Source organism: Sorex fumeus, unplaced genomic scaffold (genome assembly GCF_029834395.1).
Source record: "Sorex fumeus unplaced genomic scaffold, SorFum_2.1 ptg000264l, whole genome shotgun sequence".
NCBI classification, from domain to species: Eukaryota; Metazoa; Chordata; class Mammalia; order Eulipotyphla; family Soricidae; genus Sorex; species Sorex fumeus.
The window spans coordinates 3,516,722-3,529,239 of record NW_026606321.1 but is presented as its reverse complement, the minus strand read 5'-3'; the positions used below and the strand labels follow the sequence as shown (position 1 = coordinate 3,529,239).

The window sequence follows — 12,518 nt, the reverse complement described above, 5'->3', positions numbered from 1 at the left end:
CGGAGCAGTCCCTGAGCATCACTGAGTGTGACTCCACACTTCCAAAATATTTCACTGCTTCTACTGGATTGGAATCCTTTTTAAAATAATGGTGCTCAAATAAAGGGTGTTGTGAAGACCCTCCCAGGGTGGGAGAGACATGCTAAACGTAGTCTATAGACCAAACATGATTGCCACTCAATGCCTCTCTTGCAAAACAGAGTACCCAAAAGAAGAGAGAGAGAACAAGGGGAAATGCCCTGCCACAGCAGCAGGGTAGGATGGGGGGGGGGGGGGGGGGATGGGGGGGGATGCTAGGACCCTGTGGTAGGGGAGGATGGGCACTGGTGGAGGGATGGGTACTTGATCATTGTATAACTGAAACCCAAGCACAAAAATTTATAAGTCTATAAATGTACCTCATGGTGTTTCACTAATAAAAAAAATGATTAAAAAATAATAAAAAATAAAATAAAATAAAATAATGGTGCTAGAAGATACAATATATGTCTTGTTTAGTTGACCTACTACAGACTGAAAAATGCTTATCGTGAATGTGACATCTTATTACAAGCTTATATAATAAGATGTTAAAATATGAATAGGGAAAGAATATATTCATTTTATGGAGCTGGAGTGATAGCACAGTGGTAGGGCATTTGCCTTGCACGCGGCTGACCTGGCCTACCCAGGTTCGATTCCTCCGCCCTTCTCGAAGAGCCAGGCAAGCTACCAAGAGTATCTCACCCACAAGGCAAAGCCTGGCAAGCTACCTGTGATGTATTTGATATGCCAAATACAGTAACAAGTCTCAAAATGGAGATGTTACTGGGCCTGCTCGAGCAAATCGATGAGCAATGGGAGGACAGTGACAGTGATAGTCTTAATTAAAGAGGACATAAGTAAGAATATATACATGATGGGGCCAGAGTGATAACAGATAAAGTGCTTGGTTTGCACTTGGCTGACCCAGGTTTGATCCCTGGTACCTCACATAGAGCAGTGAGTCTGCCAGGAGTGATCCCTGAACCCCAATTCCCCAAAACAAACAGGAAATGAATATATAAATGAGGCACAGATGTCCATCTTAATATGCCAAGTTCAAGATAGCTGTTGTGCTTATAAGCATGTTTAGAATTCAAAAACCACTTATGTACTTAACCCTGAAAACAATCTTTTAAGATATTTCATTCTGCTTGAGTTTGGGGGCTTTTACTTTTGCCTTTTGGGTTTTGGGCCACACCCAGCAGTGCTCAGGGGGCCATCAGAGATGCCAGGGCTCAAACTCATGTCAGTCACCACCATACTATCTCTTAGGTCCCTTGAGATACTCTCTTCTTGCAACCATTCCACAGCTGAAAAATTGAGCTAAACTGTAAGGACAACAGCACTGGCCCAGAACAGACAATAGAACCCAACACAGTATCATCCTATTTCACTGCTTCTGCACATTCAAGTTGTGTACATTTATGCACATTACATTATTTTAAATATTTTTCAGATGTCTATTTGAAAACCCCAACTTTCTACCAATTTATTTCTGATCTGAAATGTCAATTAGTGGACTAACAAGTTCAATATATGTTCTTCATTTGACAGATAAGTTCAGGAATCATGCCAAGAAACAGAGGTGTCTGAGACGGGCAGCTTCCGGGAAGCATTGTTTCACTGATTTGGTCATTATTTCCAATTTGTCAAAAACTAATTGATACAGAGTATAACTTCAATATCCTAATATAACAAAGACATTTCGTAAAAATCAATTAACCATGATACGGAGCTTGAAATTACACTTAACTTCCATATGATGGGAAGAGAAATGACCGGGGGTGATGTAGCAGAATGCTGTGTGCTCTAAGTCTGAACATCTCCAACCGGCCCAGGCCAGTGTGAGCTGCCTGCTTCTGAGTTTCCAGTTCGGGAGGTACTGTTGGTTTGTATAACTGCGTTCATCAAACCCAACGAAGCACTTTATTAATCAGTAGGCTCGAAAGGCAGGCAACTGATAGAAACGATTTATCTATGGCATGTTTAATATTTACATTAATAGGAAAGCTGTTACTCTGGCATGGAATCAGATAAACTTGAAGTCAGCCTCAAGGATCAGGAACTGTTCTTGTTTTTATTAACTTTTTGTCCACATGCACATAAACTCAATGCAAAGACATCAAAGCATTGGGAACCCCTTTAAAATAGATTTGATGAAAACAGTTATGAAAGACACCCAAGGCCCTGAGCACAGCCAAGGATTCCCCCCTGTGGACACACACACACACACACACACACACACACACACACACACACACACACACCACAGCGTGGTGACCAACTAAAAGAATTTGGCTGGAGAGCTTCTTTCTGAGTTGTGAAGACACACCCAGGCCTTAAACAGAAGCCCTGGGAATCAGGTTTCTGCTGGCTTCAGGCCAGCGAGGCATCCTCGGGGTGACAACGTCCAGTCCAGCAACTGTCAACTTCATGGCTTCTTTAAAAGTAGAAATATTGGGGCAGAGGTGATAGTACAGTCGGGAGGCGTTTGCCATGCACGTGCTTGACCTGGATTTGATTCCTGGAACCCCATATGGTCCCCTGAGATTGCCAGGAGAGATTCCTGAGCCCAGAGCCAGAGGAAGCCCTTAGCACCTCCGAATGTGGCCCAAAAAATACCAAAATAAAAGCAGGAATATTGACCTGAAAAATAAAAACATGCAGAAAGAATGACATTATCCCCACCCATTCACCACTGAAGAAGGGGGGAGGGGGATGACTGGGTATTCATAGCTTCTTTAGATACTGTGAAAACAAAAGAAACAAAAAAATACTTTCAACCTTCCAAAGGCAATTGTTTCTGTTTCATTAGTTGGTTGTAACCACCACCTAATATTGGACCTTGCAAAATATGTTGGACTTCGCAGGCAAACTACAGGAAAGCACTTTGAATGGAACCTGGAGGTTTTCTTACGTAATGAGGAATCTGAGCTGCTGTTCTCAAGCAGGTGGACATGGTGCTTTGTGGGGCCCCTGGGTATTCCTAAGGAGGGCCACACAAGAGAATCACACAAGCTGGGGTGATGGCAGGAGGCGGAGGAGCCAACAAGTGGGGGCACGGCCATGAAACAAGGTATGTAGGGGGCCACGGTTGGGAAAACGTTAAGAAATACTGGTCAAGAGGACTCTTAAACAAGTCTCTGTAAGAACCTTTCATAGCAAAGAAACCTCTTCATAAAAGAGCACATTCCATCAGACTTCAAGAAAGGCACTGCAAATTTCATTTGATCAAAAGAGATCAAAAATGACGTTAGAGTTGGGAATATTAGAACCTTGTTTTTAATTGCAAAGACCATGACAGAAGTGATATAAACTCCAGAAACTGAACAGAATGACAAATTGCATTTTCCAACTAACATCGTTTCAATTCCATTCTCCTCTCTGATGAACCATTTCACCAGGAGAAAGAGCTGTCTTGTATTCTAGTGTGAAAGATGTGAGGCTGATAGAAAATACTTTAATTTGACAGTGCATGACTCTTATTAAAAACAGTGAAAACGTTAGCGACATTGCTAATGATTCAGTTAAACAACTACCCAAACATACACCAAATTAAATAAGTCCTTCCTGCACGACGATGACAATTTTATTAGAGCCACAACCTCATGTCCTTATGACAATTGCCATTTCATCAGAGACTATCATTTTCAATCCACCATATAACATAAAACCCACATACACAATTCGTGTCATTCTCCCCACGCCCACCAGCTACTCTGTGCTCGCAGACATGCAGCGCAGAACCCAGCTCACTCGCCCTCTCCAAAGCACGTTAAAAAACGGAAACAGCAGTCTCAAAAGCGAGAGCTCTACTTACTTCACCCAAGAATAATGTTTTTCTCGGAAAACATTTTAAATTAAAACAACGTAACCGGCCTGACCGTGTGTTCAACCATCTCTTGAAAACTTCTCTGAAAATGAATGTAAGGTATCACTAAGGCTAGTAAGAGAAAAACCGAATCACAGTGTTCCAAGTCGGAGGCCCGAACCAGTGTTCTTCTGCCAGGCTCTGATTTGTTCGCTGGGTAACAGAAGGCCGCCGGAATCTCAGCATCTCACTGCAAAGGCAAACCCTCTTCCATTCAAGTCCTGAGATCTTGCAATTCACAGGCCAGGACAGATGCCATTTAAGATCCCCACCCTACCCCACCCCCCACCACCACCCTCCTGCGAACGTTTCAGAATAGGCTCTGCATGTGGCAGAAATCTTTTACAGCGGGTTGGAGCTCCGAGTCCTTATTTGTGGGCGCCTGGCCCCGATTCGTCATACTCCTCACTCGGAAAACCTGGGTACCAAAGCGAGCACGGGCCCATCCCTGAAATGAGACCGTCGTCACCGCCAGCACCTCTCGGTGGGCGTTCAGAAGCCGAGACGCTCCAGCAGAGCCCCAGAACTGTGTGGGCGAATTCGGAGCAGGAGAGAGAGCGAGGCAGGCGGACAGGCAGACAGAGAGACAGACTGGCAGAGAGACAGAAAGCGACCCCGGCAGCCCCCGAGAGACAGCAGGACGCGCAAGGAAACCAGTCCCGGGGCGGTCGATTCTGCAGCTCCCCCTCTCCACCCGAGTGGTCGCAGTGAACCCCAAGGCTCTCTCTAAGTCCTGGCCACACAGTTCCCCAAAGTGAAAAAATCCGGTGCCCGCCAGGCCCCCACCCGGCCGCTCGCGCATCGCTGCCAGGCTCGGCGCCGGGGCTTGCTCGCGTTAGGCGGGCTCGCCCGTCACCGCTCCCGGCAGCGCAGATCGCGGGGTGCAGCCGAACGCGCGGGCGCGGGGCGTGGGGGGCGCGGGCGACCCCCCGGGGAACCGCAACCTGCTCCTCTCGGGCTCGGTCCACACCCTGCTTTGGCGACCCCACACTGACAGCAACAGCAGAACTTTGGGGATGCGGGAAGTCGCTGCTCTTTGTCACACACACACACACGTACGTACATACACACACACACACACACACCCCACACACACACACCCTGGGACAGTTCTTCCTACCGCGCCGACGGGGAAGCTGCGCCTGGTCCCCGAACGCCGCCGCGCCTCCAGCCCGCCCGGCGGCCGCGATCGCCGGAGACACACATCACACGGCCCGGGAAGAGGGAGGTCGGGGACACACGCGCACACGCGCACCCGCGCACACACACCCGCGCGCACACGCACCCACGCGCACACGCACACGCGCACACGCGCCCGGTCGGCCGCCGCCGCCGCCGCTCGCGGCCATTAATTCCAGACCCCCTCGCCTCGGCCCTGCACCCCGGGGCACCCCGCGCCCCTGCCCCCGGGGAAGCTGCCCGCCGGACCCCCGGGCGCGGGTGGGGGCGGGGAGATGCGGCCGGGGGAGCCCGGAGCGCGGGCCCAGGCGTCGGCGCTCGCCGGCCACCCGGGAGGGGGTGACATTGAGCGTCGCGCGCCGGCCCCCGCCCCACCCCTGCGCCCCCGCAGCCCCGGGCGCCGGCGGGGAGGGGGCGGCCCGCGGGGACCCCTCGGGCAGGGCGCGGGAGCGGCAGCGGCCGCGGCGTCCTCCGAGGGGGCAGCGGCTCGAGCGCGCTCGGCCGCCCCCCAGCCCGGGCCGCCGGGCGACCTGGAGCCGGGGACGAGTCCCCGGGGCAGCGAGGAGGAGGAGGAGGAGGAGGAGGAGGAGGAGGAGGAGGAATAGGAGGAGGAGGAGGAGGAGGCAGGGGGAGGAGGAGGAGGAGGCGCGGGCGAGGATGCGCCGGCCCGGCCGCCCGGCCGGGAACTCACCGATCGGCGCGGCGCCCGCCGGCTTCCTGGCGAACATCAGCCGCCGCCCGCGCCCGCGGCTCGGGCCCGGCGGGGTGGGGGCGCGCCGCCGCCCGGCTTCGGGGCGAGGTCCTGACCTTGGGCGGCTGCGGCAGCGGCGCCGGCGGGCGCCGGGCCGAGCGCGGCGGCGGGCGGGCGGCGGGCGGGCGGCGGGCGCACCGGCGAGCGCGGCGCGGCGGCGAGAGGCGGGCCCGGCCCGCAGCGCCCCCTGCCCGGCCGGCCGGGACCTGCGCGGGGCGGCGCGGGCGGCGGGCGCGAGCCTGGGGCGGGCGCGGTGCCCGGCGCCGAGCGCTCCCGAGCGGCGCCCCGCGGCCCTGCTGCCCCCCGCGCCCCCCCGCGCCGCCGCCGAGCATGCCCAGTGCGCGCCCGCACCCCGCGGCGGCGGCCGGGCCGGGGAGGGGGCGCGGAGGCCTCGGGCTGGGACCCGCCGAGCGGCCCGGGAGCGCGTGGAAATCAGTCCGGACCCGCGGGGCGGGGTGGGGCGGTGGGCGGACGGCGCGCCCCCCACCCCGCCTCGCCCGGCCCGGGGACAGGGGCCGGGTTCCCCCACTGGGTGCCCACGGGCGAGCCGCTGTGCCCGCAGACAAAGGGGCCGGGGTGTCCGCCTGGAGCAGGTGCGGCGGGGGCGGGGGCGGCGGGCTGGGCGGGGGACCCTGTGCCGGCCGGGGCTTCCACGGCACCACGGACCCGCCCGGCCGCTCCCGTCGCCCCGGCTGCCCCGGGCCGCGCGTGGATGTGCTGGCACCGGGGGCAGAAACTCGGCTGTGAGCAAACCCCCCGGACTCGGGGCTGGCACGCAGGTAAACTTCCTGCCAGGCACCTCCGCGTGCCCCGCGAACGCGCTTCGGCGGCGCTCCGGGGCCACACGCCGCCCCCTCCCGTCCTCCCCCTGCTCTCTCCCTCTCTCTCCCCCCTCCTCCGCCGCTGCCTCGGCCTCTCCCTGTCTCTCTCCACCTCCCTCCCTCTCACTCTGTGTCTCTCTCTACCTCTCTCCCCCTCTCTCTTTCCCTCCCTCCCTGTCTTCCCTCCCTCCCTCTCTCCCCCTCCCCCTCTCTTTTCCACTCCCTCTCCCTCCCCCCTCTCTTCCCTCCCCCGACCCCCCTCCGGTTTCTCCCCGACCCCAGCCCTGCACAGCACCCCCGCCGTCTCCCTGTCTGTTTTCGGACTGGCCACCTGCATCCTCTCTGGGTGCGGGGCTGCTGGGTGCGCTCACCGTCTCCCTGCTCCCCTGGCCTGTGACATTGGCATCCAGGTCACCAGAGAGAATTACAAACCACGGAATCCTTGGCCTTCACCCTGATGCCTCTTTTGCAGAAGCCAAGAGGGTGGCGTCAGAGGGGAAACCCCTAAGCGCACATACACGCCATGAGCAGGCAGAGGGCAGCCTGCCTAACGGGCCAGCGCAATGGCCCCTCCTGACCGTGCCCCAGGTCCCTGTCCCTGATCCTGGGAGTCCGGGTTGGTTGCAGGGATGGTCTCTGCCAGCCCCAGAGACACAGGTCCCAGGAGGGGTGGGGTGGGGGGTGGGGGGGAGAGGGGCATAGGGTTCTCTGGTGAGTCAGGAGAGATTCTCCAGAGTAGAATGAATGACCTGAGTATTTATCCCAGGCTACTGGCCATACTTTGGGTATCATTCCAAGTGAAAGCGAAGGATCAAAGTTTCAGGCAGGTTAACAGATGGAGCGAGAACTTTTGACCCCCGAAGACAATGCACATGGAGAAACTTGGAATATCCAGCAGTGCTCAGGGCTTACTCCTGGTTCTGCTCAGGGATCACTCCTGGCAGGGCTCAGGGGATCTGGCCCCAGCACCTTGGCACCCACTTACAACTTTTTCCATTGATGGAGGTTCTGTGGTTTGTAATGTTGCCAATATTAGTTTCTGGGACACATAATTCAGCACCCAGAGCGATGTACCTCACTCCCTCTCCCCAAGGTCCCCAGTGGTCCTCCTTTTCGAACAGTCCCTCTTCCTACCCCCAACACACACACACACACACACACACACACACACACACACACACCACTGTTTTGTGGATCTGAAGATTCTTTTGGAATCTCCCACCCCAGGGCTGGTGGAGTATGAGACTGCATCTCCCTCCTGGAAGTCATTTTCTAAACCGGCTTTGGGTTTGGGTTTGCGTAGACCTGGCTCCTGAGAAGAAAAACACCACTGCCCCAGCTTCCAATACACCTTGGGCTGTAATTTTTATTTCAGTTCTCAGAAAGGCAGTTCAATTACTAGGGAGTACTTGGTACAAGAAGAATTAGCAGCTCTGGGTCCATTAGGCTGCATTAGCTTTGAAAGGTTGTTCTTTGCTTCCTTCCTGTACTTTGGTCAGTTTTGTTTTATTTTACCTGAAATTCTCTTTGCATCTTTGAGCTCAGGAAATTTTTGCAGGTAGTCCATAGGGGGGAGGAGGGGCTTGAGGCATGTGAAGGGTGGTCATTTGGGCTGTAACTGAAGAGCAAATACTTTCCACAGAAAATGTATGTCATTTTTACTCATAGAGATCTAAGAAAAGAATGCTCAAGGCGTTTTAGTATTTCTGAAAGGAGCGATGCTACACTGTAAGCACTGATGGAGCCCCACCAAATCACCACCGGAATGAAAGTCCCTGTGCATTTCATCCGAGATGGGACAAATGGGGCATTTTGGAGGAGCAACGATGCTGGGAGCTACTTCTATTCAGTCTTTCCCGTGTTTGATTTCATCGGGGCACTTATGATCTCTGGTCTTTGAAAATCATCTGCAATTTAAGATATTATTAAATGCACAATGAGATAATGCTGAAAAAATAAAATGATCGTTGTCATGTTAAAGCTTGGAAGGACTCACTACTGCCATCTTTTGCTTGTGATGGTTCTGTTTGTTTGTTTTTTATTAAAGGGATATTCCGAAGTTCCGAATTCACTGAGATGGGAATTATTAGCTTATTGTGTTCATATCACAGTGCTGAATGCAGTGGGAACTCTTCATTGTGCTCCTTCTGTGACTGTATCGATAAGGTGGTATAAGGCAGACACTTCTAAATACGAAGTACTGCAACTCTGGGATTGATGAATCACTTTTTAAATTTGGGGGCAAATCTTTATTTACAGCCAAGTTTGACTTAGTGTCTAGGCATGAAACCTAATTCAGAATATTTTTATAAATCCAGGTATCATTTTATCATTCAAAACATGCCAATTTTTAGGAGAGTGAAAAATCCATATCTGGTTTTGTGGGGTACTCTCAGAGGATGCTGAGACATCCTGGGGTTCCCTCTCAGCATTGTTCAGCCAGACAGACCAGCCAATTTAGCGCTTGGCTGAGTTAGGTAGCCAGATTTTAAACCCAGATCAAGGTCACACTGGGCTGAGGGGTGGAGGGTGGGGGTGCAGTGCTAGGGATGGAAGGATGGAACTCGGGGCTTGCTGATATGCCCTGATCCTCTGGAATATCTCTCTGGCCCCCAAGCCCACATTCAATTCAAGACAATGAAAACATATCACTGTGTTTTTCTGTAGATGTTCAAGTAGAAGGCATTCCTTGAGCTATTTTATTCAGTACATTATCCATTGGTAAGCATATGAAACAATTTCAAATCGGGAAATTAAACTCAGAGTGGATGCCTTTGCTGCCCAGCATTACAAGGAAGGGAGTAAATAACATTCCTTTCAATTTAACTTAAATTCTTTTGAGTGTCATGATAACAGTAAAATATATTTATTTCTATTTGAGACCTGAAAGCCACTGCGTTGATAGTAAAGCTGCATTTGTAGCTGGAAAGTATTACTGCTGCTGAAGTCAAAGCAGTCAACTTTCTGAATTATACATTTTAGTTCAGAGCAAGGGATGAATCATTGCACTACTTGGTTTGGAACGTCCCAGTTGGACACAAATGACTTTTTCCTACTGCTGCTGTATTTGCAGTGAATTGTTTCTTCATCCATTTGTAGGAAATGTGTATTGAGCACCTACTATTGGTCAGATATTGTGCAAACTTGAGAGAGTGATGAACCTAGAATATTGCTCAGAGGTTCAAAGCGCTTACCTGGCACACCTAAGTGCTGCTCCATGAGTAGAGGGTAACTGGCTGCCGGGGAACCCCCTGCAAGGGGGAAACTAGGGACTGACTGAATCTCAAACTAGAGACAAGACAGACTCCTCATCCTCGTGGAATCCAGTTCTAAAATGGAGTTCCTGGGTGAAGGGAGAAGAGGCAGCACACCCAGAGGTGACCACTATGAAGTACCCTCACTGTTTTCTCCTTGGATATGCTTTAGGGCGCCGGTGATTTGTTCTTAGAATTATCCACTGCCCTTTGCCACTGTTTCGCCATTGACTTTGCCTCTTCAAGGTTTTTTCTTTTTTTCTTTTCTTTTTTTATTTAATGCCAGGACATAGGGAACTTTGTGAGGACATAGGACCTAAGAGAATAAATTCTATTTCAGCTTATCTTGACTTAACTTAGCAGCAATGCCTATAGATTTAATGGACTTCCGGTGGTGAAGAAATTGACTCACTAAAATTGACCAGCTTGTGGCTATTGACAATAATAGGAAAGAGAAACTACATCAAGAGAGAGTCCCACATGTGGAACTGGAGATTTCTTATCAAGGTTCCTTCAGACTTCCTAAATGTATGATAGATAGAGTACAGTGGGAACAAAAATTTCATCAGTAAAATTTCTGTTTTTCTACTAAATACCTAGGTCAGTGAATCTTAACTGAAGCTTGTCTGTATCCCCAAATGCTCTTTTACAAATGCATGAGAGAATAGTTTTCATTGTCACTTACATGCCATGGCCAAGAGCCACACCTTGTTCAGCAGTATGTGAGACAATCCCAAAGAAAACCCCAGTCACTCTTATGAGTTTTGAGGGATCCACCTACCGTCCACGGTGATGGTACATTTCGGGTAAAGAACCTGAGCATTTAATTCTTTTATCCTAGATGTGAATAAGTATTTATGCAAGAAAATTATAGTTTTTATTTTACATAAACATCTTCTCTTGGGCTGGAGTGATAGCACAGCGGGTAGGGCGTCTGCCTTGCACGCAGCCAACATGGCCGACCCGAGTTCGATTTCTCCGCCCCTCTCGGAGAGCCCAGCAAGCTACCGAGAGTATTCGATATGCCAGACACAGTAACAACAAAGTCTCCAATGGAGACGTTACTGGGCCCGCTCGAGCTTATTTTATTTTTATATCTTCTCTCTGTATCCTTGTATTTATGTTTGGTGACTGCATAACCAAGAGTTATTGGGTTATTTAAAGATCAGTTAATATCTGCAAATGCCTTTTCAAGATAACAAAATGAACATCACAGTATTTGTTACAAAAATGGGGCATGGTGTTCCAACAGAATTGAGTGGAATGCCTAAATGACTTACTTAAGATGAATTTACTTAAAATGTAAGCTATAGATCCAGAAAGAAAAATTTGTTTCGTTAACAGAAGTTTGGACCCCACCACCAATCCATTAAAATCAGTTACTCTGCAGAAAAGAGTAAAAAGTAATGATTAATCTTACATCAGAATTCAAAACAGGTTTGCCTATGCAGAAATCTAGAAATCAATGCTCATTTCCCTTCAGTTTTAGAGCCTCAGATCCAGTTTCTTTTCTTAATCCTAATTATTTGTCTTACCATCATCTGTCTGCATGGTTGTCCTTTAAAGTATGCATTTTTTTACTGAAGTCACAGTGCGTTACAACATTGCATAAATTTAGGTGTACATCATTTAAAAGCCACATGTGGATATATTACACTAAGTTAATCTACAAAGTCAGTTCTATCTTTCCTCTTTTATTTGACTCCTTTTACTTTATATCCCCACTCTCTTTCCTCTTCCCTTCTAGTAACCACTAATTGGTTTTATTCTATTATTTATTATTTTGTCTTATTTTGTTCAGCTGTTGGTTTAATTCATCTGCACAACACATACAAGTGAGATCATCCAGTATTGATCTTTCTCTAACTTACCTCATGTAGCATAGTGTGTAGTTACCTACTAATCTTCTAGATCCACTTCTACTTTCTCAGTTCACTCTTTTGAGTAAGCTCAGGTTACTGCTAGTTGTCCTTCTGTCATCTCTCCATGCTGCCATTTTTCTCCTGTACTGGGTCAAAATTAGGTTCCAAGTGTCATGTGATGTGCTGTGAAATGTTTCCAAGCATCGCCTCATACAACTTTGCCTGATAGAATAGGCCAAATTGAGAGTCTACTGTCTTCTGGGGGTGTTTTGAGAGTACTTTAGTGAACTGGAACCCCCACCATTGGGTGGCCGCTTTTCTTCTTGCTACAGTCTGAAACACAGATATGGACCACACTCAGATCCTTCACATTGCCACTGTGAGTTACCCATAGAAACCAGTGCCACCAAGGCTTGAGAGACAGCTCAAGTGGGTGGTGCACAGACCTAGCATGTATGAGGCTCTGCATTTGGTGGCTGACACCGAGTGGCCTCCCAGCACTGAAAAGGGGCCTCCTGAACACCATGAGAAGAGGACCCTAGACAAAAGGATGAGAACGAGTGCCATAAGCCAAAGGCAACTGAGACGAAGCATCCAGAACAGAGATTCCCTACTGCACTAGCCTAGAACTTCTACTCTGAACAACTCACCTGTATTTGGGCAAACTTTGGGAGTTGCTTTTGGCCACATAGAACCATATAAAATCTCTGACAGATACAGGTAAAGATATCTAGATCTAGATGTAGATATAGATAT

General features: G+C 50.3%; 1 protein-coding gene across 7 annotated transcripts in view; it reads right to left on the bottom strand.

Moving 5' to 3' along the window:
• The window catches only part of CTNND2 (catenin delta 2), a 958,285-nt gene extending 952,362 nt beyond the window's left edge, over positions 1 to 5,923 (bottom strand). For 2 of the 7 annotated variants that reach the window (XM_056109040.1, XM_056109043.1), the window contains exon 1: positions 5,766 to 5,923. In XM_056109040.1, coding sequence (XP_055965015.1) covers positions 5,766 to 5,802 — 37 coding nt within the window. In that variant the 5' untranslated portion in view covers positions 5,803 to 5,923. Of the gene's footprint in view, positions 1 to 5,015; positions 5,175 to 5,765 lie in introns of those variants that run through there. The other 5 variants (XM_056109044.1, XM_056109045.1, XM_056109042.1 and 2 more) reach the window with 4 other exon arrangements.
• Between the last annotated feature and the right edge of the window lie 6,595 nt (positions 5,924 to 12,518).